Source organism: Pseudorasbora parva, chromosome 16 (genome assembly GCF_024679245.1).
Source record: "Pseudorasbora parva isolate DD20220531a chromosome 16, ASM2467924v1, whole genome shotgun sequence".
NCBI lineage: Eukaryota > Metazoa > Chordata > Actinopteri > Cypriniformes > Gobionidae > Pseudorasbora > Pseudorasbora parva.
The window spans coordinates 37466441-37492724 of record NC_090187.1 but is presented as its reverse complement, the minus strand read 5'-3'; the positions used below and the strand labels follow the sequence as shown (position 1 = coordinate 37492724).

The following is a 26284-nucleotide window of genomic DNA, read 5'->3' as shown; positions in this document are numbered from 1 at the left end:
TTGGAGGGAGCACTAATATTCTGAGCCCTGCTTTATATTAGGTGGCCTTAAACATCAAAAAATAAGTACAATTGTACTTACTGTGTTCAAATTGTATTGTGAAACACCTTTGCTGATATTGAGGTGGATATGGGTAGAGTTAGGGACAGGTGTGGTGGTATGGGTCAGTTTAAGGGTAAAGTGTAAGGGAAGTGCCAACTGTGTAATTACAAATGTAACTACAGAAATTAATTACAGACGTAATTACATGCAGGTATTTTTTAAAATGTAAGTACAATGTAAAACAGATATGTACACGATAAGTGCATTGTATCAAATGATTAATTACAATGTTAGTACATAGTAGTAAGGCCACCAAATATAAAGTGGGTCCATATTTTGTGGATTCATTTTTGTCTATTAGGCCGAAGATTTGACTTTTTAAAATGTCTTGCATCAAAGCTTAAGATTCTCATCAAGGCAGTTTACCCAAAAACACTTGTCAACACAAGCTCTCGGAGATGAATGCCGCGTCGCCCCTCTCTTTACAAGAGATTCCAATCGGCAGCCTCTCATTTTCATCTGCGTTTTGGAGACGGTCTTGAATTTTTGAAGACCGTTTCTCTCCTCCAGCACAAACACTTCACATCCACTTAAAGGCTCGCTTTCAAGTTTTGGTGCTAACCCGATGACTAGAGCGTTCCTGGAAGCATTGTTTAATTGGTTTCACCTCACGCAGACATCTGATGGGGTCTCATTTACTGAGCTAAGGGACACTGGCCCTCCCCTCCACGCTCTGCCTTCTCCATGGCCCCCCAGCGGAGTCGGTGCAGGAGTTTGTGTGTGGGATTTCTCTCATCAGAGCGTCGCGGGTCACCTCCACTCCCCCTCGCTTTGAATCGGACCCCCGGTGGCAGCTCCTGGGAGAGTGCCGTGATGTCTCTATCAGACTGTCAAAAGAGATAGCCCCGGGCTCCGGCAGGTCCCCGAGAGCCAATCAAACTCTTCACGCTGCACCAACCGATGCTCTTTCACCAGCACCAAACTGCAGAGGAGTGAAGGGAGGGTGGGAGAGATGGAGGGGGGCTGGCTGGGACGCTGAGCACTCCAATCAGTCTGAACAAACTCCCTGAGCTGGGGTCTAGGGCTCATCTGTATGACTACGGCTATTTTTACAAAGCGTCCGCTCGGTTATTTACCTCGCTCTCTAAATTATTGAGAGAGAGCAGGCGAGCTACGACTTGCGAGGGAAGTTCTGTTCGGTTTTACATTTCTTTGAAAGAAACTTTCCCCTGCTCGCTCTGATAAAGTTGTCTGAAAATCAGCTGAAGGACAAAACTTAGCAAAAACTAGCACTGTAAAAGGTTCAAATGAACACAGCCTTTCCTGTTAACGTAGTTAATAATAATCGGTTAATATTAATTTCAAATCAACACTCTGAATGCCTGCATTCGAGATGCACCACTTTGGAAATGTTGCTTTCTATAAAAATGACTCTCTGATAGCAGAGAGGCTGAAATATGTCTGTAATATGAATAAATAAGTTGATGAGGCAGGAAATCTCCATTTGCTCTACTTGAAGCCCCATCACTGGTGCTAACACTACAGAGTGATGGGTCTAGTAGAGAGCCATTAGGCACTGGAGGTGATTTTAATGAAAATGGGAGACACTAAGTGCGGGGTATGGAGTGTATATACTCACTCTATCTCTTCCTCTTCCTCTCTCTCTCAATCTCCCTCCCTCTTTATGAGAGATGAGCTCTCTCATCTGGACCTTGTTATTGTCAGCGAACTACAAAAGCGGTGCATTAGCTGACTGCTCTGGACACACAGAGACTTTGATGTTTTCCTCCAACAGTGACCAGCATCCTCTTCTGAAGTGCGGGCTGGGTAATAACACTGTGTCCTTCACAAACAATGCATAGTTAAGGATGCGATAGAAGAAAAACACATTTAAGAAGTCAAACTTTGTTATCTTCTTTCATTTCATCTTTATCTGCAGCATAAATGTACAAAGTGATAGATTAATTTTTAAAAATACAGAATAAAACAGTACGCTGTATTTGCATGGATAAAATGTTAAATGGCAATTAAAATCAGACAATGGAAAATATTAAGTGTTATAAATATGTTACCCTCATTTGTAAACACGCGCAACAGGAAGCATGTATGTGCTGTGTTTTGTGGCTAATTTTTCTTGTTAAATGAACCAGAATGTGGTCTCTATAAAGACATTAATATATGAATAGGCCGTGTCGTATTTCATTGCATTTCAGCGTGACCACATGCAGAGGCTGGTGAAGCCCTTCTTTTCCTTCATATGCTCAGATACTGTGACCATGTGAGTTTGTGAGGGCCAAAGACCCCGCCTGTGGGGGCCTCCCTCTCCCTCTCTCATACACACACGCACAGATACAAATATAAGCACACACACAGTCCAACACAGCCGATGAATACACCTCAGTGGAAATGCAGTTGGCTTGGCACAAGGGGGCTCCTCCTCCATTCGCACAGGGGCATTATGACTTAAACAGACCATGTCCTGAAACGCCGTCCGTCTCTTTCATCCAACACGTCCGTCGGGTTTCAGCGCAAGCGTTTCTTCTTCACCGGGCCCTGGTTGCTGAGCTCGGCTCTCAGTTCGCTGTACTGCACCTGTAAAAACAAACAGCTCTTTGGTCAGACGCAGGTAATCGGAGCTGAGGCCCGCTCACGGTAATGGCTCCCCTGAGGAGAGCCGGTGCAGGGGGAAAGCCAGGCGGGCGCGGCTGTAATGAATCATTTTTTAAACACAGGAGCAGAGGGGATTAATCACAAGGAGGAAAGATTTGAAAAGTCAAGGGTTCCGTACCGACACAGCGGTGACTATACTACCCCCACCTATAAGGGAACTATACTGCTTGAGCAGACCCGCTGTCTTAGGTCCTCGCAAGCCGAGGAGTTGCGAGTTGTCCTTCCTGAGAAAAGTTTGTTGGAGACTAATTATAGCAGCTTGTAGGCAGGAGTAAGTGCCTGTATGGCTCCGGCTGGGGCATTGCGGTTACAGATGATCACACACTTCCCTCGTTTCAGATGAACATGCTGTTTACTTTAGTTAAAGCAGGGAATGAACTCAGGTCGAAGGTGAAGGTCGGCATGATGAAAGTAGAGTTTCACTGAGGTATGAGAAACTGAATAAAGATTTTTCCTGCAGCTCACAGCGTATCCACGTACAACTACTAAATTGCCTTTAAACATATTCAGATCTGATGTTCAAAAAGATGGCGTTAAAGTACATCTTGAGTGCAATTAATGACTTGCTAAATGTCTTTCCACAAAAAGCCATACTGTAATTATTTAGCATGTGAAAAGGACACTTTTTTATCCCATGACTAATAAATAGGCTGATGTACCATTTTAGTTTTACACTCCAGATGCAATCTGATCATCCAATACATGTTGTCGACCAATATATCATATCAAATATATGTAATATTTTTGGCTTTTTTTTAATTATAGGCCAATAAGGGATCGGAAGCTCTAGGAATTTTATTTTGCAAATGCACAAGATCCGATTCTCCATCTTCATTAGTTTATTATAGTTTAGAAAAAAATGAAAAAACGAGAAAAGATGAAAGTATTATAGCATTTTCCTTTCCATTATTAGTGATTAGACAGAAAAATGCATATAGTGCTCTCATATGCTGTCAGCATTCAGCAAATATGGTTTCACATTTATATGATTTAAACTAATATAATTAATATTTGCAAACTTCAGTGAATCCAGAAGTTGCTATCTAAAGTATAACTATTTTACAGGTTTATTTTTCAAATGATTTACGTCATGACAGCTCTCTGAGTGTTTGGTGTTGTTAGTATGGTTAATGTTAACAGTGATACCAAAGCTCTGAAGCTTGTGTCAGAAAAAGAAACGATTTTCAGTGAAGCTTTGTATTGATGCTTGATTCGTTCAATCAAAATCAAGTGAACTATGACGTCCAAAGCTTCGTTTCACACACGCCCACGTGACTGCTTCATACTCGGGTGGTTAGAACTGTTGTATTGGCCAGTTTTGTGTGTGTGTGTGTGTGTGTGTGTGTGTAATTTAGTCTACTTGCTTTATTCTGTATCAAGTTTTATTTGTTTACAAACTGGAAAAATGTCTGCATTCACAATACAAAATTTAGTTTCTAGGAGTATGAAATGGAACATGTTGTCATGTATTTAAGATATTGATTCATTATTTTTTACATCTATACATTCTTTTTTTTTTTTTACTTATAAGAAAATGGTTGCAAAACATTTTGCGACACAGCACTTTCCCTTATTTTCACCAGAAGAGGTCCTCATCGATCTCTGATTTGAAAAGCTTTGAGTAATGAACCTTTTTCCGATTCAATTGTGCTGAAAGCTTTACTGGTTCAGAAAAGCTTCACTTCGCCATCACTAGGTATGGTAATGGATATGACAATATGTTTGGTCTTGGCAGAATAGATCTGCTACTGCTGCGGTTATTGTTGCTGCAGACCAAATACAGTACTTGGTACTGCCAATAAATACACAACACGGACCCGTGGGTCGTGAGCAATTAAGACATGCTGCTGCTGTACAATATAGCATACCTGAATAGCAGATTTATGCATGTAGAGCTGGGGATGGTGGAGGGTTTCTGAAAGCATGCTGCAAACTGCTATAGCAAACACTGTCCAAGTATTGGAAAGTCAAGCAACAAGCTCATTGGCTGCTGATGTAGCAGGAACCAATCAGCTGTGCCTCGAAAAGAGCAATGTGATGTATATCTCAGGCCCAGGTGCTCCTGGATCGCAAACCTCCAAAACACACACAATATGATTTTTCTTTCATAGTCAAGAGTAACATCAGCCTCTGAAAGCAGCATATCTTGTCCAGGGCCATCGTTCAGTCTAAATGACATACAGAATCGACAATTAATTAAATATGGCATGAGGCCGATGAGACTCAAAAGTGTGGTGAATGCGTCCAAATGCTTTTCCTGTTTGTTTCTGCTCGAAACAATAACCTGGAGGTGTATCTGTAAGGTAGGGACTGCACACTAATTACCAGGCCCTGATTATGAGAATGGGAGATGGAGCACAAGGGAACAAAGAGACGCGGCAGCCTCAGAACATGAAACTGTCCTCAGAACTGACAGATGCTGCTTATTTTAGGACAGAGGGCCTCTGTATGAAGTCCAGTTTTGAGGGTTTGTGTTTGAAGAACTGCACAGGCACTAATTGCCAAGTCATTTTCGGAACCGTGAGACAGGAGTCAATTTGAGCTTTTGTAACGCGTTGTTTGTTTGGTCAATCCTTTTTTAGCATAAAGGTTCGGACATTGTAAACTTAATAGGAACAGCATAGATTTGCATACCTTTTTGGTACGGGTAATGACCACTGTACTGTTTTATTGGCGTTTTGTTCTTTAAAAAGTGGGTTTTTTCTTTGCTAAGGATCATTCTGTCTTCGCATTTTGGTGTGTTCCGTTTAAATGAACAGCAGGCAGTTCATCCAACCACGAAAACATACTTCAAAAGGCTTAAAAACTCAGCAATGGTTTCCATCTTGTTTTGCCAACTTGCTGCTTCCACATGCCAAAACCAGTGTGTCATGCTGGCTTCATCTAACCACACAGACATATGTTAACGTAAAGTTGCAGAGGTTCATCCCAGGAGGTTTGTCTGAGCCAATCACTCAAGCTCTCCAGTATCTGAGCAGGACAGGAAGCACTGATACCAGTTAAACAGCCTTGTTGATAAAGAGAAGTATCCTATGCAAAACGCTTTGTGACAGCAGGACCCGCTTTGGATCCCGACTTCAGAATCTCACTCAGGGTCCGAAAGACAGAGTGAGACTCTCAGTGTTTGGCGGCACATCCACAGGCTTATGTAACCCTGAATGACATATCAGCCATGGATAATGTTTCATCACATATGGTGCCCAGCAGGACAGCGTTGGCTCAACACTTCATTAATCGAGTCCTTCAACCTGATGTGACGGGGGCCACCACACTGCCAGTGTGCAGACACCGACCCCTTAGCCAATCCCTGAACCCACTACAGCACCCTTCTTTTATCACAGGCCGACAAAACTGATAATCAGGGACAAGGCTGAAGCGTTACGGCCGAGGATAGATCAGAGCAGACCCCATCCAGGCAGCCGGGTGACTCCATCAAGACATGCTGGGAAATAATTGGGCCGGGGGCCGCCTTTAAAGGCGCGAGTCCATTAATAATCAAACACAGCCAGAGGAAATATCCTGGGTAACACTTGGGAATTCTGTTAGAGCAAATAATGCAGACATCTTCAGGGAATTCCTTCCTTGTCTGCGTCCCTCCCTCTCTCTCTAAATGTAAAACTGGACCCTTACCTTTTGAACATCAGAAGGCACCCTCTTGAGAAAATCCAGTATTTCATTTTTGTCAATGGCATATGGGTTGATAAGCTTCTTGGTAAATGTGTTAACACCTGTGAAAACAAGCATGCATTAATAAATAAAGTTACCCGCCACACCTGCACGTATCTCACTGACAAAACAAACCTTGACCCAACAAACATTTGTCACTTTATCTGCTGTAATTCATACTGCTATGTGATTGGAATACACACGGTCTGCTACAGTATACGATCGTCACTGTCTTGTGATGCAATATAACTGCAACGAGACACTAGACAATAGCTATGCCTCCATCCACCTATTTGTATGCAAATTTTGGGATATTGCATAAAAAACGGTGGATTGAAACGGCAAGATGGGCATATCAAATATTTTTTTGCATTTAATTGAGACGAGTAATTTTTTTTCCTGATAAGAGAGTGCATAAACTACAATGGAAACACTGTTCCTCGATGCGCATAAAGAAAAGATACATGACTTCGTAACAGGATGGCATAACTGGGCTAACCAGCAGATGGATCTCGTTGCACAGAATCTGAAATTTGGTTGCTTAAGTTTTACGTTAAAGTGCTTTAGTATAATGACCACTCAGAACGTACACTTCGGAGCTACAAAAACAGCAGGCCAAAAGGGTTTTGTGTGCGTATTCTGAGGCACAAGTCATTATATATTTATTAATTTAGAAATTTGGATGAAACATAGCTACTGATAACATTCCACATTTTCTGACCCATAATTTTTTTTCCAATGAAAACAAGAAAGTTTGGGGTCAAATATACAGCTCTGGAAAAAATTCAGAGACCACTTGACATTGAGAAATCAATTTTAAGTGGTCTCTTAATTTTTTTCAGAGCTGTATACATTTTTATTTATTTAATAAATGTATTTTATCCATCAAGGACACATTAAATTGATCAAACAAAGTTAAAGACATTTAAAATGTTACAAACAAAGTATATTTTATATAAATGCTGTTCTTTTGAACTTTGTATTCAATGTGTCAGATTCCACACAAAAATATAAGCGCCACACAAATGATTTCAACACGAATAGCAAATCTTTCTCGAGCAGCAAATCCGAACGTTAGCATGATTTCTGATGGATTGTGTGACTGAAGGCTAGTAATAGCTGCTGAATTTTGCATTTGAAAGTATATTAAAATAGAAAATTACTGACCCCAAACAAATACACACAATTCCATATTTTTATTTCAATTCCATAAAATTAAATTTTAAAATGTATTAAAATGTCATATTTCATTGTCTTGCTAACCCCAAACTTATATATTATATACAATTCAATATTTTGAGACCAAAACCTATAATTAACATTCGGGACATTAATCATCAGAATAAGGCCTGTACTCGCTCAGTCTTTCTTCCTAACTGTACACACATCAGGCTTTCACAAGATTGCAAAGGAGAGGTGCAGCTGGTCTCCCCAGCCAACAGCGGATCATGTTCATGATTCTGATCAGCTGTCACAGGTAGAGTTATGGAAATGGATCACTTTTTAAATAGCTTTCGTCAGGCGTCAGCAAAGGAGTTCGAGCTCAAAGCTCAGAGACAGTAAAGTGTGATTCTTTCTAAAACACCTCTGCATGACTTCCATTTAAAGGAAAGTGGAGACAGCTTAACAGCAGCACTGGAGTATCACGCATGATTGGGTGAAAGGGCTACACATGGTGTCTCACTTACTTACCCCACACTAAAACTATGTACCGCAGTGGGATGAAGTACAAGGCGGTAGTCACTAGAAACAGAACCAGGCAGGCCAGGAATGACAAGAACGGCACCGACCAGTTGAATGTGCTGTCAGTGGAGACACAGGTCAAGTTAATTAATTGTAAAAATTATATATGAACATGTGTACATGCACGTTATATATGTACGTTACTAACGGTTCAGGTTTAAATACTCATTGCTATAAAAGTGTTTTACTGCAAAGTAAAGAGAAAATTTAAGACAACATTTATAGAGAAACAATTTGAAGGTTAAAGGCATCATATTTTGCATAAATTATATAATGAGGCATGGATGATCACAATAGTTCACCAAAGTAGCAGCAAGAATTGAAGAAATGGATTTGAAGATTTAGATCATTCTTTGGAATAGGATTTACCAACAAATCCTTGCTTTTGGTATCAGTTATCATTAGTGTCCATCTCATTATAATATGACTTAATTCTAATCTTTATAGATTTACTCATCCTCAATTTTTTTTTAAATATTTTTTTTACATGGTACTAAACTGTCTTTTTATTAACAGGGCACATACAAATGCATGTTTTTAATAATGAAGCTATATGACAAAAGACTTGCATGTGTGAGCTTCAGAAGAGGTATAAACTGCTCCGTTCTTACTTTTTCACTCTTTCCCCGATGCAAGCCACTTCATCTAAAGTGCTCTGAACTGTAAGCACAATTTCTTGAACCATGTGGATTTTTTCCATCAGTCCTCTTTTCTCTGATTCCTTAAGAGAAAGAAAAAAAGACAGAGACTGATGAGGGAAGTCAGCTGCTAGAAGCCTACAAAGGAAGAGCAGTTTATTTCCAGAGTGCCATCACCAGTATTTCATCTAGTCAATGGCCTGTAATGAGCTTCTGTAACATCTCCTCAGATGTGAAAATGTGTCAGCCTCTCCTACAGAGCTGTCACAAATCTGGGAGTATTTCAGCATTCGTCAGGCGCAAACAATAAAGGTGCATCACAATCAAAGATTAAGCGGAGGAGGAAAAAGATGTAAAAATGGCAATCAGAAAGCATACAGAGAAAGAGAGAGGGGGACTCGGGAGTTAGAGAACACAGACGGCAGAAGACGCCAACTTGCGAGGTCGTCTAATCCGCGAATCTCGGCCGGGCAAGTCTTGGCTCGTTTCCCAGGGTGCAAGCTTTTTCGAGTACCAGTTCTTGGCGTATGAAAGCTAAGAGTTGCCCACCTTATGGCAAGATTGAGCGCAGGGTTGAAATCATCGGATTTATCGTTTTCCGTATCTGAGCTCGTGGGAGAAAGATTGCAATGTCTGACTGTAATCCTGTTATACAAAGCAATGTTTTTACTTCTTGTGAGAGAGATGGGAAATCCCATTGTCTTTTTGTATTTTGATGCATCACACAGTATTGGGTTGCCATGTAATTCAGAGACATGGGCTAAATGGACTTTCGATGAAAAAAGAGAGAGAGAGAAATTCTATTCCATTTTACTTAAAGAAGATTGCTAGGGTAATCTAACGTCCAAAGCACCATGATCACATCAGAGAATTCTCCGGCATAAGAGCCCATGAGTATAGTTCTCCAAAGGGGGAAGAGAAGAAAGAGAAAGAGAGAGAAACGAGAAGCCCTCACATCAAAAGGATGGAATAATGACAGAAGTAATGATGGATAGTATGGGGGGTGGTGGGAAAGACAAACGTGTGATCGAGCGCTGTATATGTTTGTGTAAGCGACCGTCCCCCAGACAGAGGCCCCGGTGAGTCGGCCCCTGGGAAGGCTCAGCCCAGACTCCCCACTGTCACTCTCCGTTCGGCCCCAGACACAGGAAACCATAGGAAGCCAGTCATGCCTCCACTCAGCACAACCCGTCTACTCTAGCAACACACAGCATGTCCTAACATAGAGACTGGGATATCAATCAAGAGAAACTCAACATGCCTCCTGTTAGGAGTCATTTAAAATCCCTGTTTTGTGAGGAAAGTGTCAAAGGAGGATAGAGTGCAGAAGATGATGTATTCTTTCAGTGTATCAACTGTGTTTGATATCAGCTCAAATGTCTTTAGTGTTTCTTTGCTTAATGAACAGCGTGACTCTCGACCAACCGCAAGAAAAATGAACTTGCAGTGCTCCCCAAAAAGTCAAATATTAGATAACAAAATATCAAATCAGTGATATTTATTTCAAAGAAATAGATCACAAACTCCCTTTAAAGCAAAACAAAAAGGTGTTTTCTAGGTTTTTTAAATGTAATAATAAATTGAAAACCATTTATTGTTCTTTCACTGACAAGGCTTAGGCCCAGACTTAAAAAAAAAAGCATGTTAAAATAGTCTTAACTGAAAGCAACTGGTACTGATGCATCTTAAAATGTGCCATTGTTTGTCTCGATGCATTTTTTCCCCTTTTTTTCTAAGGCACATTTATAAAAGCTTCTCAGGTGTCCTAATTTAACTAAGGTCTAATCCTGGATTAAACTAAACCCTGTCTATTAAACCAGGCTATAATGGTTATATTGTAATATTAACAAATCTAAATGATTTTGAGCTTTTTAAAATAATATTTGCATTTAGTTTTTTTATATAGCTCTTTGGCAGAACAGACATTTACATATGAAAACGAATTGCTCTGCTTTTACTTGGTCCAGTCTTTCCACAAGGTAATGCAAAGTGTTGAATACACTGAAAACATAATGGATTTGTAATATACTTAGTAACATATTAAAGGAGGGTATGTGGCTTATTTAAGGGAAAAAAATGTCCAGATTCAGTTTTACAACCCTATAAATTGTCCCTAGGATGTAATGCCCTGTTTTTGCCTTATTTGGAAGGGTCATGAATATTAATGTTGAGCTCTGCTCTGATTGGCTTATTTCAGCAGCTCACAGCAGTTCAGTGAAGCGGCTCGTGAGTCCTGACCGTCCTGACAGAACACAGACCGACTCAATGACACTTTAAGCAAAACATCTCAAATGGAGATTGATAAAATGCAGCTTACTTGTTTATTGGTGTTTTCAGATCATCCGCACACAAGAAAGAGCTCACGTTCGTGCGGTTGCCAGATTTCAGTAATTAAATCCCCCAAACAGAGCTTTTCTGTGGAAAGAAACCTGTATGATATCCAGTGCTATACCTAAACATGTCCAATCTGGCAACCGTATGCACACGAGCTCTCTCGCGCACGCCAGTAAACTGAAAACACCAATAAACAAGTAAGCTGCATTTTATCAATCTCCATTTGAGAAGTTCTGCTTACTGTGTCATTCACCCTACATTTTAGACTTGTCTTTTTTCGTCAATGATATTGCATGTTTATATAACGTTAGTCACAATGTAGGATAAGGTTACGCAGTGACTGTGATGTAGCGTGATGTAGCCTAATCTGAAATACAAATAGGCAAAAACATCATAGGAAACACCATACTTCAGTTCTCAAAAATATAAATAACTTATATTTTTACAAAATAAATAGCCTTGTCAAATGACTATAGTTTTAACTTATATGGTGGAAAAGGTGACGTTTGCTAGAAGGATCGAGTGAACGATCTAAGAAAAGTATCTACGGTTGTATTTTGTAATACAAAATAATATTACCCTTTGTCATTAGACACACTATTTAGTTTTCTATGGTACTTGGTGTTTCCTATTGTTACTGTACTAGCATCTTGAGTTATCTAGACAATGCTGTCTCTCTAAGAAACTTAACATTTAATCAGAAATTGTTTAAACAGTCAATAAGTGGATAAATCGCTACTTACTACTTGCAGGAATATAGTTGTAATTGCCACTTTCTTCAGTTTAAGACGCTGAGCGAAGCTTGCTTAAAATGGGCCGAACAAACGAACGATCTTGAGTTAAATTGTTGTGGTATCGGATTATAAACTTCAACCATGACTGTTGACATTTTTTATCTGTGGGAAGGGTAGAAAAGTCTCATGCACAGCCTGGAACATGAAGTGTGTCCATGCGGGCAGCTTGTTTTGATGATTCGCTCCATTTCCGCCTCACAATGAACATGTTTGGACGGATGCAAATGTTGGGGGCGTGCGTATAAATGATCCCCAACGTTTGCGTCATTGTTGGGTTTATGTTGAGAAGCACTTTTTTTCTGTTGTGTTATGGATTTACGAGATTTACATAAGAAGTAGGAGGCAATGATGTTTGAGACTCACAGTATGTGATGTCCATGTACTGCACTCTTATTATTTCACCATGGCAAGGTTAATTCAATTTTTCATTCTAGGGCACCTTTAACTGAACTATCGCTTTAGACTTACTGATATAAATATTATAATTCAACTTTATTTGAACTAGGCCTACTTCTCTGTTGCACAATGCACAATACATTTCTTAATATTATGCCTAAAAAGTGTTTTAATATACCATTTACTAAGAATAGTATGATCACTGTCTTTAAATGCAAGATATTTACCTAAAGTATACTTGCAATAGTTACATTTTAGCACAATCAAATATACCTAAGTATATCTTAAGTTGAACCTCAGCACTATTTCCAGATATCTAGTGCATCAAGTTGTTATTATTTGTTGCAAATCAGCAGACTTTACATATATCATTCAGTTTAGTATACCCAAAGTTCAAATGCAGGGTATTCATATTAAGTATATAAAATATATGTATTTGTAGTTATACTTAACATAAAACAAATGTATCTTAATTACATATTTATTTTTCACTATGGGTAAGATTATAAAAATATAATGTATTTAATAAGTCTGTATAAAGATAAAGTGTGGTCATGCCCATAGTTAATGTGATGAACTCTACCTATGGTTACCCTACAAGGGCACCTAAGCAAAACTTGAGACTAATTGATTAAAAAAGTGACTTAGAAATGTGACATCAGGTCTTAAAGGCCTTTGTCATTTTGTTTTGTGTTGCAGTGTTGCTTTTGATATTTTGTTATCTAAATGACATTTTTAAGGGTCCAACCCCTTTTTGGGGTCGCTGTACTTGAGAGGTAACGTTTGTCCCAGATAGCTTTGATATGGCTGTAAAATCTTAAAATGAAAAAACATAAAATATACTCATATTAATGGAGACATAAAGATGACAGAGAAAGCATTCATAGAAGCGCGATACACAAGTTCTCTGGACTATTGCGATTCATCTTCCTGAACCCCCTTGAAGTCAAACATCCTTTTTTCCGCCTCTGAGGTGGAAACTACTTTTTCATTAGAAATAAACTATCCGAGCTACATGTCTACTGATGAGCAAACCTGTCAGATCATATTCTTAATTCAGATGAAATTGTCACATAACTTTTATGTTGGCTTAATAGGGAACAGATTGCACAAAGACAAACAGAAAATGCAGTTTCTCAGGGATGCTCGGCACAATCAAAAAAAACTGCAAGCCAGGGTTCATTTAACATTCCTGTAATTGGGTAAATGGCGTCAAATTTGAATATTCATTCAAAGCTGGTGCAAATATTCGCGACTCACTTATTCCACAACGGAATAACTAGAGGAACGCACCTAAATAAAACACCTGCGTTATTGGCAAAATGTGTTGCAAATGGGTTTGTTAAAACCGACAACCAGCGTACAAAACACCCAGCGCTCCCTAATGGATATGTCACAGGATTGTGCACTCTGGAATACGCAATGATTATGACATCAACACTATGTCCTTGTGGGATGTGCTGAAGGTGATACGTTAGATATGAGGGGGGGAGAGGGCTTGAGGGTTATAAGACCACCGATGATACCCTGGGGTACGGAGGAGTAAGGGATCAGCTCTGTCTAGCCAAAGCGTGGAACTCTCAGGTGATCTGTGCCCAGGGAACAGGGCCTCTTGGTCATTTGGGACACACATCCAGGGGGTTGTTTTCTCTTCCATCCTCTCATTTTCTGATGCGATTAAACCAGTGCTCAACACAATACGGAAAGCCGAAGGGAAGTTACAGCACTGTGCGTGATTTGTAAATTTCTCTCTCCCCCAGGACAAATTCGTGCTCATAGTGGAGATGTTTTGTTATTTCTGCAGTATCACGGCGTCTCCCATCGACTTTCTTAAGCTTCATTCCATCGGATCTGTGCTGCTCAGCTTCAGGTTTACATATTTTCTTCCTCCAGGGGAAAACGCACTAAAAAACGGGCTGTAATCGTAACCTTCTGAGAGGGGACAGCCTTTATCCCCACGTTAACCAAAGAGTAGGAAAAAAACGGCACCTTTTGAAGTGATCAAATTTAACACCGATCATTCTCCAACCCCAAAACATTAGCAGCGATGACTTTGATAGGAAGTGAAACGCTACACCATTTGATCTGCCTGCGTGAAACCGAAGTCAAAGTGAAAAAACATAACAGGACTTTGAAACAAGCCACCTTAAATTAGAGCTGACAACTTAAAATAAACATGGACATCTGGTTAATTAAATAAATGAAAGGAGATGTTTAATTTACACAAGATGTGGAAGTGTGTAAAAACACAGTATGTCTCACTAGAAAAATACTGTTAATTCTAATACTTGTAATTATAATGAAATAAATAAAAGTCCAAGAACAGATATGCAAGGTCTATTTTTTTACTGCTTAAATTTAATATTCCAAGCTAATTATACAAATACAGTTGTTTAAATGAAACCACTAAGAAATTTATGACATTTAGCTTAATTTAAACGTACACGTTCCTACTCCAAATATTTATAAGACTTATATGTAGGTTGTTTTTTTGTTTTGTTTTTACCACAAACTCATTTCTTCGTCCAAGATATATTACAATTGTTTAGCTGCTGGGCGTAAGCTAATGTGCTTGCACACACATATCATGCGTTTCATCCGTGAATTATCTGCTTGGCTTGGATAGGATTTGGAAGAGGGAGCTGTTTTTAACAGAGGGGTTCCTCTCAACAGATGAAGCTAGCCTGCGGTCATCATAGCAGAATATATTGAGCACATTATGAATATGAATCCTAGGCCCTAGCCGTACAGCGCAAGGGTCAGTGCTTGGAGGCTTAGAGCTGCGCACTTCCGCACATCCAAGTCAGAAAGCAATAATGCATTATCTTCCTGTTAACCCGTTCTTCTCTGGACCAGACAGCGTGGCCTAAACTGATTATGAGCCTGCTCTGCCTCATTATGAATTTATTCAGCGCTCAGCATTCAGATTTTGACCATTATGACTGTTTACCATCCACATGCATGCTTAAATGTGCTTTTTTTTTAAGACAAAAAAATAAATAAGGATGTTTGTACTGTTTCTTTTTTTAATGACTGATTATTTTAGGAATAATTGGATCTAAGCAGATTTGGGAGAGTTTGTAATTAGTCTAATGACTTATCTTAAGCATAAAAAATACAATTCTAAAAGGGGGAGTTCAACTGCAGTCCAGCCTCCCTATTTAGCCATGCCTGCCTCAAAATCCTTACAATGCCTCTATTCCCTAGTGGAAGGCAAACTTCAATTAATGATGCCGTTCTGTGCTTATTTCTGCGTTTCAAAGGACCACAGCAAAGCAACCAAATCCATTTGTTGTACGAGCGAGGATTCCCAGAGGACTGGTGTGAAAGTACTGGAGGGAAAATGTGCTTGCTGAATCGTCTGTCCTCATTTTGAACATATTTAAGTTGCAGTACTGAGTTAAATGCAGTATTAAAGGTACAGCGTACATTCCATCTATGCAGCACCCCAAGGACAGCTCAGAGAGGCTCTATAAAAGTCAGCGGTTAATCAAAAACCACACATGACACCGGCGGAATACCTTTTCATCTTCGTCCTCGTCCTCGGCCACGGACATGTTCTCCTGCAAAAGAAGAAAGAGACGGAGAGCGGATGAGATTGAGACGCACGTGGGCAATGGAGCATTTTCTTAACAAACACCTCGTAATGAAACCTTCGCTTGTATATACACCCCCATTGGGAGAGGCCTTGTTGCCGTAGCAACTGCCTCTTGGGTGACCTCGCACAAAAGGAGGAGGTGAATGAGAGGGGCCTTCCTCGCAAGAGCGGTGTCACAACCAAGCAATCTAATTTCTTCACAACAAACACATACAAACACTCACACATGCACCTGAAACCAAAAGGAATGCATTTAATCTTGGCGGTCCGGGTGCCTAGATCGCTCTTAAGTCATCCCTGACCCTTTCCGGCTATTGAATGTAACTGTGGCGCTCTTTTCTGCTAGGCCGAGGGGTGAATGCAAGGTGCCGGCGTGCACAGTTCCGCCCCGGGCCTGGGATACGCCACTGAGACGGGCTGGTGGTGCACAAAGAGCTGATACATTCTGGCTTTACGCAACCCACTGGAGATGAGGGTCACTCAAAGTGTGAATGATACGATAAAACTCACGACCAAGGGTGATGGGAGCATTTCAGACATCTTAACCTTTGTGAATGTTATAGACAACATGGATCTTATTAGGATTGACCAATTAATGTCTTTAGAAATGCAGTGAAAATACATATAATGTGCAGTAAATTACTTAATGGTTCTCTGGAATACTTAATTCTGAGTGGTCAATAGAAACATCTGCGTAATGGTATACTATATAAACTGGATATCAGCTTTCCAACATAGCTGTGCTTGTTTCATATCATTCCACATATCATATCATCATCTTGTCACATAATCAAATAATTTCTAAAAACTGAAATACTAATTTATATTATTATTACATGGCTACTTATCCAATAAATATAGGCATGCAATAGTAACAACAGCTTGTCAAAAAATTCTGAAAGAAGTCTACGGTTTACTGTGATGCATGCAGTACCTGTAAAAAGTTTCAAAATATATTATTATTTTTAGAATAAGTTTCTTGTGCTTGCCCAGGCTGCGTTTATTTGATCAAAAATACAGTAAAAAGTAATATAGTAAAATATATAAATTAACTAAATTATTTTGTGATGGCAAAGCATCATTACTTCAGTCTTCAGTATCACATGATCCTTCAGAAATCATTCTAATATGCTGATTTGGGGCTCAAAAATGTTAAGCAACAATTGTTTTCAACATTGAACATTGGAATAATACATATTTCTTGTTGAAATGGTGATACTTTTTCCGGACTTAGAAAGCATGAACAGAATTTTTTTAATATAAATATTTTGTAACATTATAAATGTCTTCAGTGTCACGTTTGATCATTCTAATCCATACTCTTTATTTATTTTTATATTGCCACAAATGTTTGAATGATATTGTTTCCAAAAAAAATGTTAAGCAGCAAAAACTTTTTTTTCAAAAGTTTTGTAATGAATTGATTTATTATCAAAACGTTTTCAACATTGATAATAATAGTAAATGTTTTTTAATAAGCAAATCAGCATATTAGAATGTGACACTGAAGACTGCTGTAATGATGTTAAACATCACAGCAATACATTATTATTATTTTAAAAGCATTAAAATAGAAAACATTTTTTTTATTCTAATAAATATTTTAAAATATTACTGTCTTTAAACTGCATTTTTGATTCAAGTGATGAGCATAAGAATCTTTTTTTTCAAAAACAAAATTGTAATGTTTCCAAAGTTTTGACAGCTACTGTAAATGACATTAGATATCTATAGACAGGACGTCTATTAATATTTATAATCATTCTTCAGTAGAATCTGTGAGGTTTAAAACTGATCATTTCTAAATCCTGAGTCACCAGCATTGACTTATTAGGGACCATTTTCTGTGCAGCTGAGTGGGCGACATCACAGCACTCACCAAGTCCTGACTGTAGCTGGCCATGCCTGGTGTGATGTGGAAGTAGTTCCAGCCAATGAGCAGAAGGAGGAAGAGAGGCAACATGAACAGCTCCCAAAGCCACACTGTCAACACAAATATCTAAGAAAGACAGAGAGAGAGAGAAAGATGGTATCAAACAGGGTATGAGAATCACAGACATGCCAATGCTGCCCACACGTACACACACATATGCATTACCTCTAATATTACATTGGAAATAAAATCTTAGAGAATAGTAAGACTTGACACAGACACTAAACCTCTCTTTATAACAAGAAAACCGTAATACAAATACACTAAACCTCTCTTTATAACAAGAAAACCGTAATACAAAGACAAGTCCAAGCATCTCATAAAGGTGCCCATGCCAGCACCTGTGTGCCGTGGTATAGGAGATTTTAATATTTCAAAAACCCATTTGCAATTGATTAACACTGTGCTGCTGGTGTGTAATTCTAATGTGACAAAACAGAGCATCTGACAGGAGCGGGTCCTCCACAATTGCTCTGATGTACTGCATTTCAAATGCTTCCTGACTGCAATGCATTCCTGCTGCCTGACCTATAGCACACGTATGCGGCTGCAGGAGGGCTGGCGGGAGAGTTTTACCACTGCGGAGAGAGACTGCGAACACTCAAGACCCCTGGTAGAAATAAGATGAATAATCCTTCAGTATTCCATAAGAGAAATAGGTACACAACATCCACAGCTCCACGCAGCACGCCGCTAATTGGCCGGCTGAATTTAAACCCAGCTAGCAGCAACTTAATGAGCCTGAGAAATAATAAGTTATACGCACTGGGATGACTGTAAAAGAGACATTTGCAGCGAATATTATTATAAAAACGCACTTTGAACATTACACTTTAACCGATCTGTAACAATGTCTACACTTGAGCATTTATTCATCAAATTTTATAAATGTACTGCTAAATAACTGAAACTTTGATTCAAAGAAAACTATGGAGGCACAATATATCAGTGCCATAATATTTTTCAGACATTTATGTGTTTACAATGTAATAGTTTTAACTGTGGATTCTCAATTGTCTATTACTTTTAGATTACCTTTGCCGTCACCTTTATACTTTGAATTATGCTGAATACTTTGTTTTTAATGATAAGAAAAAAATATTGTCAATACATTGGCCATTAATGTATATAGTACAATTAATCTATGAAAATAAGAAATAACAAAAACAAAAAATATTTCATGAAAAAGAAGTGCTTATAAAAAATACTGGTCTCACTTTACAATAAGGTCCCATTAATTAACACTTTCCCTACCAATTTATGACACTTCCCTGTCATTGCTGGAATTGGCGATGGGTTCACTGTTATATGGTAGGGGGCGCTATCACGCATCTTCTGAAAGAGTAGAGAATCTCTGGACCAAAACAAAGCAGAATAAGCAATAGAAGCATTGCGTACATGTTGTAGCCTATGACAAAATTGTGATTATTTTAGCTTTTATTCAAAATGTTGTCTTATTTATTAAACATATACACATTCAAGTGTTGATAATGTAAATATTTTTATGAACAAATATAAAGGGGCTCTGTTTTTTCTTTTGATATATTGCATGTTCAAATATTCATACAACAAAATATTCTGGGGGCTATGATAGTTTTGTGAAAATTATTTTAAAAAAATTCTGGTGTTTTTTTAAATATATAAATTCTGAGTTAATGTTAGTTAATGCAATACATTTTACAGTATTAATCTTTGTAAACGTTAGATAAATTAAAAAAATACAACTATTCATTGTTAGTTCATGTTAGCTTAAGTCCATTAAATAACATTAACAAATTTTGATTTTATTAATGAATTAGTAAATGTTGAAATTACCAGATCAATTGATGTGTTTTTCATTGTTACTTTGTTAAATCATGTTAATAAAAGGAACCTTATTGTAAAGTGTTACCAAAATATTTAATACAAATTTAAACTCGAAGGGCAATAAACAAATACATTTTTTTATAAATATATAATAAAATATATTTAATATAAATAAAATGTATTTCCACAATAAAATTATGAAACGATACACATTGCTCTAACCTGAATTTACATAAATACATCTGAATTTATTACACTGTGCAACGTTATTATTCCAGTTTCATTTGAAGGTCGCAAGAACGAGCTTGTACCTACACAGAACAACAGGCCTGCGTTTCCATGGCATGCTGCAGGCTTGTTACAGACAATATGTTTGACTTAAGTTAGACGGGGCCTGCAGGCCTTACTTTAAATCTAGTACAGTACCAGCATGCTCCTGTCATATCAGCCAGTGGCCAGACATTGTGCTCTGGGGGCAGTCTACCTACTGCTACTCCTATGCTAGGTTTACTTTCGCACATGCCTGCGCACACACACACACACACAGCCACCAGGGATATGAGAAATGTGCTTGATGCACAGAGCACTTGGACAACAACCCTTGCAGGCACAACAACAACAACAGTACACACATCTGGGTCTTTCTTTAATAATTCATTACAAATTTAGTCGCACTATACTATCGAAGGTGGTGGCTGCATCTTTTTAACTCCATATCCAATCTGAACTAGAGCACAGATTCAAGCTGAAAACAGTATTATAGCTTGTGAAGGTTGAATTGGCTGTAGTCGCTTCCACTTGTTGGACCCCACGCAGAGTGGCCCGCCTTCACCCTCACCCTCAGATAAACTCTGAGGGCTTATCAACAGGTTAGCTGTCATAAGTGATACCTTCCAAAGAAGTCGAGTTAGAAAGCGAGAGAGCCGAGATGGAAAAAACCTGCCGACAGCCCAGCAGGAATGTTGAACCCGCTTGCCCTGCCTGCAGAAGCTTCTACATTAACTACAAAAGTCTAATTGCCTGGTCCCTGTCTTCCCATGCGAGTCAACAGTAGGAGACCATTCATTTGCAGCCTGGGAGTCTAGAGAGAAAATCTGTCACAGGTATTCATAATCGTCCACTAATGCAGATTTCCGCTCAACTGCTTGCAGGCTTGGTGGACAAGATAAAAGCACACAGAAATACAGTAAAGTGTCTTGTGTCTAAATGTAGCATCTAAATTACTAGATAAACAAAACCTGTCAGGAATTTCTTCATTTCATTCCCAACAGTGTGAACGTGGGGATGAAATGGATTTACGTGCCTTTTTCCCCAATGCTAATAAAAACAGAACAGTGAACATTTGGAAAAGTCTGTCCGATTTCGGTGCGAAGGCAGTGTCCGATAGTTAATAAGAGTTAGCATGACACTCAAATACTGCCCTGCTCCTGCTAAACACACTCCACTAAGTGGTTTGTTTTATTAGCGTAGTGATTAAAAGAAAGGGAAGATGATGTAAAAATCTGACAGACTTTAGAGTCAATTTATATTGAAGAAGAAATCCAGCTGTATGCTGGTTTTACTTTCAGACTCTGCCATGTTTTACTGCTTGTTTTAAGTGCAAACAGAATTGCTCGTTTTTCTTACAGTCACATGTATAGGCTACAAAGCACTAGATTTTAGGCACCTTTTTCTTTTTTTTTTACAGAGAACATGACACGGCTGGAATTAAACCTGTGCCACATGAGGGCCACAAAGAGCAAATATACTAACTGCTAGGGCACACTAACAGTCGTGATTAAATTTAGCTGGAACTATGACAAGCAGCTGAAGTCGAGTATTTCTATTCTTATAACAGTCATGAATAACACCTGTAACCATAGTGACAGTGATGAAAATTAAATATAAAAGATGGCGACTTCTGTAAGACTGGAAAGTCTTAGTTAACACTTCACAAAAATAAATAAATATTTACACACACTATATCTATCTTTCGGGAGTAGTGTTGCCATGTACACATGCATATTAGGGCTCATTGAAGGGTTGCAATGTGCTTGGTCTTATTTCCAGAATACAAATCATGCACATGGGGTGGGTATAGGCTTATTTGCTAAGGAATGTCTAAGTTACTAATTAGACGTTACATCCCGTCGCACACAACTCCTGTTTCGCTCCTCAGCGGAAAACTTAATGTGAGTGATTGCATATCCGGAAACGGGGAGTGGCTTGCAATGCAAATCTCACTCTCTAGTGCGCATTAGCTTTGTTCTGTTACCACTTGAAGGTGATTGGGCTCTCAGACGAGATTTGTCAAGTTCAGTTCTTGCGTAACATCAAACATGACTGATGGGGAAAGTGAGTTATATTGGGTTTGTTTTGTCAGACCCAGCTGCTTGTTTTTTCCAGTGAGATCTGGCAAAAATGAGCCCAGACTTTGGTTTGAGCCCTGACCACACACACAGCAACAGAGACTAAGACCTACGGATGACACAGCTCACATCCTACTCTGTAAGTTTTTCCCACACACACACAGAAGACAAGCATGTATATAATGCAAAGAGGCTATCTGCATTGATGTCCAGTGTTGTTTCCATTTACACAGAACATATTTCCCAAACTCTCTCAAATGCAGGCAATTATCAGTTTATAAGTATATATACACCACATTTAGCAAAGCTTATACACACACTCTACTACTGTATGGACCTAAAAATCTTACACCTGTCAAGGTGTGAACAGGGTCTAAAACTTTTGATCTTGTCCACTTTGGAGCACTTCCAGAGGTAGTCAAAAACACATTAGACTGGATTGCTTTCGTACTGTAAATGCTCATGTCAAATGTGTTCAAACAGCCACAAAAGACGCCTACTATCCTCCTACTGACCTAACGCACGGCGTAAACATCATGGGAAGTGAGCTAGACAGACGGGATTTAAACTGTCTTCTGGAGACCCAAGTTTGGTTTGAAGAAGTACCAAGCACAATGTTCTCTGTACCAATTCCTGATTTCTCTGATCAGAGCAGAAACAAAAGCTGCTGCTCTCCGCATGTTTATATGTAAATTGTGCAAGATTATTTTGTCAATTAGTTCGAAAGATCTGGAAGAAGAAAAAAAACATACATTTACATAGACTCTTCTTAAAAAAATCAGGACAGAGAAGTGGTTGAAAGTTGACAAAAGAGACCAGGTGTAATCAGGTATGCATCTCCCTCGTCTACTTCTGATCCAGTCGAACAAAATGCACCTTAGTACCAGGTGTAAACAGGGCCTAAGATTTAAAAAGCATCCAAGAGGGAAAAGATTATTTGTAATTATACCAAGAGTGTGTTGTTGCGGACTGCTGTTGGTGAGTGAGATGCCCTTTCTTCAAGCACCAACAAGGAGCACCAGAAGACGGGCCTGACAGGGGGTTAAGATCCACCTGATGGACTTATTTTAACGTGCAGCTAATATGATTGCACTAAATGTATTTCTGAGGCTTCTCTAGACGATCCCCTGTTCAGAGGAATTCCTATACCTAATAATAAAGCACTCAGCGATTAAAAGTGTGAATAAAATAAGTCCTGGAGCCAAAGCCCGGCTGGCAGCAGTACACCACCCACGCTCTCCAGGGAGGGGGAGAGGAGAGCCACGGCAGGAACAAAAGGACAAAGACGCCCTCACTAAGAGTTTATACAATCCTGCAAATTGATTAAACGGCAAAGGGGTGGAGAGAGGCTACCAAATCAGACTACTTACTGACAGACTAAACACAAGTGGTGTGGAGGGCTGGGAAAAAAACACTCCACAGCTACTGCTAAATGTAAACACGCATCACTGTGGGAGTACAATAACCTCCATCCATCTGAATTTCAAAGTCAGAACTTGTAGAACAAAAATACATATACCATATACGCATACTTTACAGTAGGCTGCAACAGTTTGCGTGAATTGAAGAAACTGTATATTTTGTCTTCTTTAGATGACTTTTTTAATATCAGTTAAATATGTGCTAGTATGAGGTTTGCACAGCTTTTGCTTTAATGCGGCACTCAAGCTGTTTGCTTTGACAAACTCAAGTTTGTTTCAAACCTGATGATCATATTCTCCGGAACAATCTGAGAATGATCCAAAAAGCATCTGACCAACCGAGTTCTCGTGATTAAAGTCAAAAAATATATATTTTGTTTGGGGTCGGTAGAATGTTTTTAAAAGAAGTCTCTTATGCTTACTGTATTTTGATCACTGTATTGATCAAAAATACAGTACGAATAGTAATACTGGGAAATATTACAATTTAAAAATAGCAGTCTAGTTTAATATATTTTCAAATGTAATTTATCCTTTTTTATATAAATATAGATTTTAAAGGAATAGCATTTTTAGAATTGTTCTTATTGACCTAAAATTTTGAATTTGGACCCCACTGTATATCAACAACAGAACCTCATGTGTACAAAAGGACAGCACACCGACCAGCTAAAACAACCCAGAATTTAGAAAGGGAGATTAGTTTCGCTAAAAGCTTTTTCGTATGTAATTCAGTGTATTAATAAATAGAGAACGACAAACTGCGCAAGGATCATACCCTCTAAAGATGGAGTTTGAATCCGAAGCAGTCGCGAGTGCATAAATACTTCAGAACTGGACAGCAATGTGGGGAGAATATGCAGGATAACACCGGACATATTGGACTGCTTTAAGACGCAAATGAAAAATGCAAAACTGTTTTGAGCTATTACATAGACAAACAAAATAACTAAACAAGTCTCAGCAGGCTTGACTTTGTAACAATTTAGATTTGAGGCAAATGAATAAAATATTAACCAATCTCTTCAATGGCCGCTGAACAAATTTTTAAGAAGCACTTTACATGGGTAACTACTCAGAGCATTAACATTTCAGATTTGTGCATTTTGACGGGGAAATCTATTATGTGTGTGTATCCTCTCAGAGCAAGTGTGTACTAACTAAACCATGAGGGGAAGTTTGAGTCTCTCTTGTGTCCCTCTCATGCATTTATCTTCCGCAACAGCGAGATGCAAACAACGGCAGCCATGCCTTATGAGGGTCAGACGAAGGACTGTGGACGGATGCCAGATTACATGAACGTATCTGTGCAAATCTAACAAGGCTGACTATTGGCTGCAGGCTTAATGCGTATGTGTGTGTTTGAGAGAGCCGATGAAACCGGGCAACTTTAATGTGAACAGAGGATCCTTACAGCGTTGCCACACTTTTCCCTCTTTCTCTGGCTTTTTTCCAAGGTGAAATGGAGGGTGATGCAAGTAACCTACATCTGTGACTTGATTAAAACGCAGGGAAATGACAACATTTGCAAACATGTCCACAGTCAGCAACTGAGACAAAAGAGAGCTTGGGATGCATGACAAAATCTTGCATCTTGTGTACAGCTACCAAGAAGACGCGTATAGGTGTGGTTAGATTGGAGACTTTCAGGACTCAGAATGTTTAAATGGCGTGACAAAGAGGTTTAAAAATGTCTATAATAATATACATTTAACAATATCTCTCTAATTAATCAATATGTCCACCTCCAGATGGGAGACTCAAGGATTTAAAACTGTGCAAATGGTGGCCATGAACAATTTGTTCATTGTGCCGGTTATGCGATTTGAGGGTCGAACTAATGATTTGTGTTTCTCAATTTTTCTTTGGCTGCATTATAATAATTTTCTAATTTGGAAAACCAATATGTTAATATGTACAAGGAATTTTGCCATTGAAAATACTTGAATGATTATATTTATACAATAATATATGTGACCCTGGACCACAAAAGCAGTCATAAGTCACACAGGTACAGTTGTGGCAACAGCCAACAATACATTGTATGGGTCAAAATTATTATTTTTTTGCACCCTCAGATTCGCCAAATATAGTCGAATCCTAACAAACTATACATCAATAGAAAAAAAGCTTATTTATTCAGCTTTCAGATTATGTATAAATCTGTCTATAAATGGTTTTGTGGTCCAGGGTCACATATCTACAGTAAATAATCTCCGTTATCAGCACAGGCCAGACAAAAGACCAAAAAAGCAAGCAAGTTTGTCAGTATGCAAATCTTTTTTAAAGTTTTTAATTAGTTTTTTTTAAAATAATATGTTTTTATAAAGTTTTATTATAATATTACAGAATATTTGGTGGCTAATTAATTCAATTAAAACATTGAATCCGTTAGAATGTAAATGAAATTCAATGTTTTAATTGAATTATTTCTCATCTTGCTATCGTGGATAACATGAACAATTTATTATAAAATATAAAAAAATAATTCTGAAATTAAAACAATTATATCTCATTTATAATTCTTTGTAAATCTAATTATTCCCAAACACAGACATACTGAAATAGATTAACTGTAGCATCGCATATAGTGCGTTGAAATGTGATCCTGCAAGCGCACCGCAGGCTGTGAGTGTATGATACATGTTTGTGATTCTCAGCAACAGCCGGCCGGACCGCGGCTCATGTCCTTATCAGTAGAGCGGTGGAGTGGACTGCGTGCCCAGAGGGAAAGAGAGCGAGAGAGGGAGAGATAAAGTCTCTCTGTCACCGGCGGTGTCGAGGCCAGTGTACAGAGCCCTGTGGTGCCTGTCAGCGGCTGGCATACCGACCCCACCCCGCCGCACTGGCCACCAGTGTTTAATCCATGTTGGGAGCGTTAACATTCAGCGACCT

General features: G+C 38.8%; 1 protein-coding gene and 1 long non-coding RNA gene across 3 annotated transcripts in view; one reads left to right on the top strand and one right to left on the bottom strand.

Moving 5' to 3' along the window:
* Nucleotides 1-17870, top strand: part of LOC137042956 (uncharacterized) — a 120844-nt gene extending 102974 nt beyond the window's left edge. For both annotated transcript variants that reach the window (XR_010898395.1, XR_010898396.1), the window contains one exon: nucleotides 17734-17870. This is a non-coding gene — a long non-coding RNA (uncharacterized lncRNA). The remainder of the gene's footprint in view (nucleotides 1-17733) is intronic.
* Nucleotides 1939-26284, bottom strand: part of mctp2a (multiple C2 domains, transmembrane 2a) — a 66001-nt gene continuing 41655 nt past the window's right edge. Inside the window, exons 18-23 of the mRNA XM_067418919.1 lie at nucleotides 17761-17880; nucleotides 15805-15846; nucleotides 8733-8842; nucleotides 8071-8180; nucleotides 6343-6440; nucleotides 1939-2634 (exon numbers count right to left, since the gene is read on the bottom strand). Coding sequence (XP_067275020.1) covers nucleotides 2566-2634; nucleotides 6343-6440; nucleotides 8071-8180; nucleotides 8733-8842; nucleotides 15805-15846; nucleotides 17761-17880 — 549 coding nt within the window. The 3' untranslated portion in view covers nucleotides 1939-2565. The remainder of the gene's footprint in view (nucleotides 2635-6342; nucleotides 6441-8070; nucleotides 8181-8732; nucleotides 8843-15804; nucleotides 15847-17760; nucleotides 17881-26284) is intronic.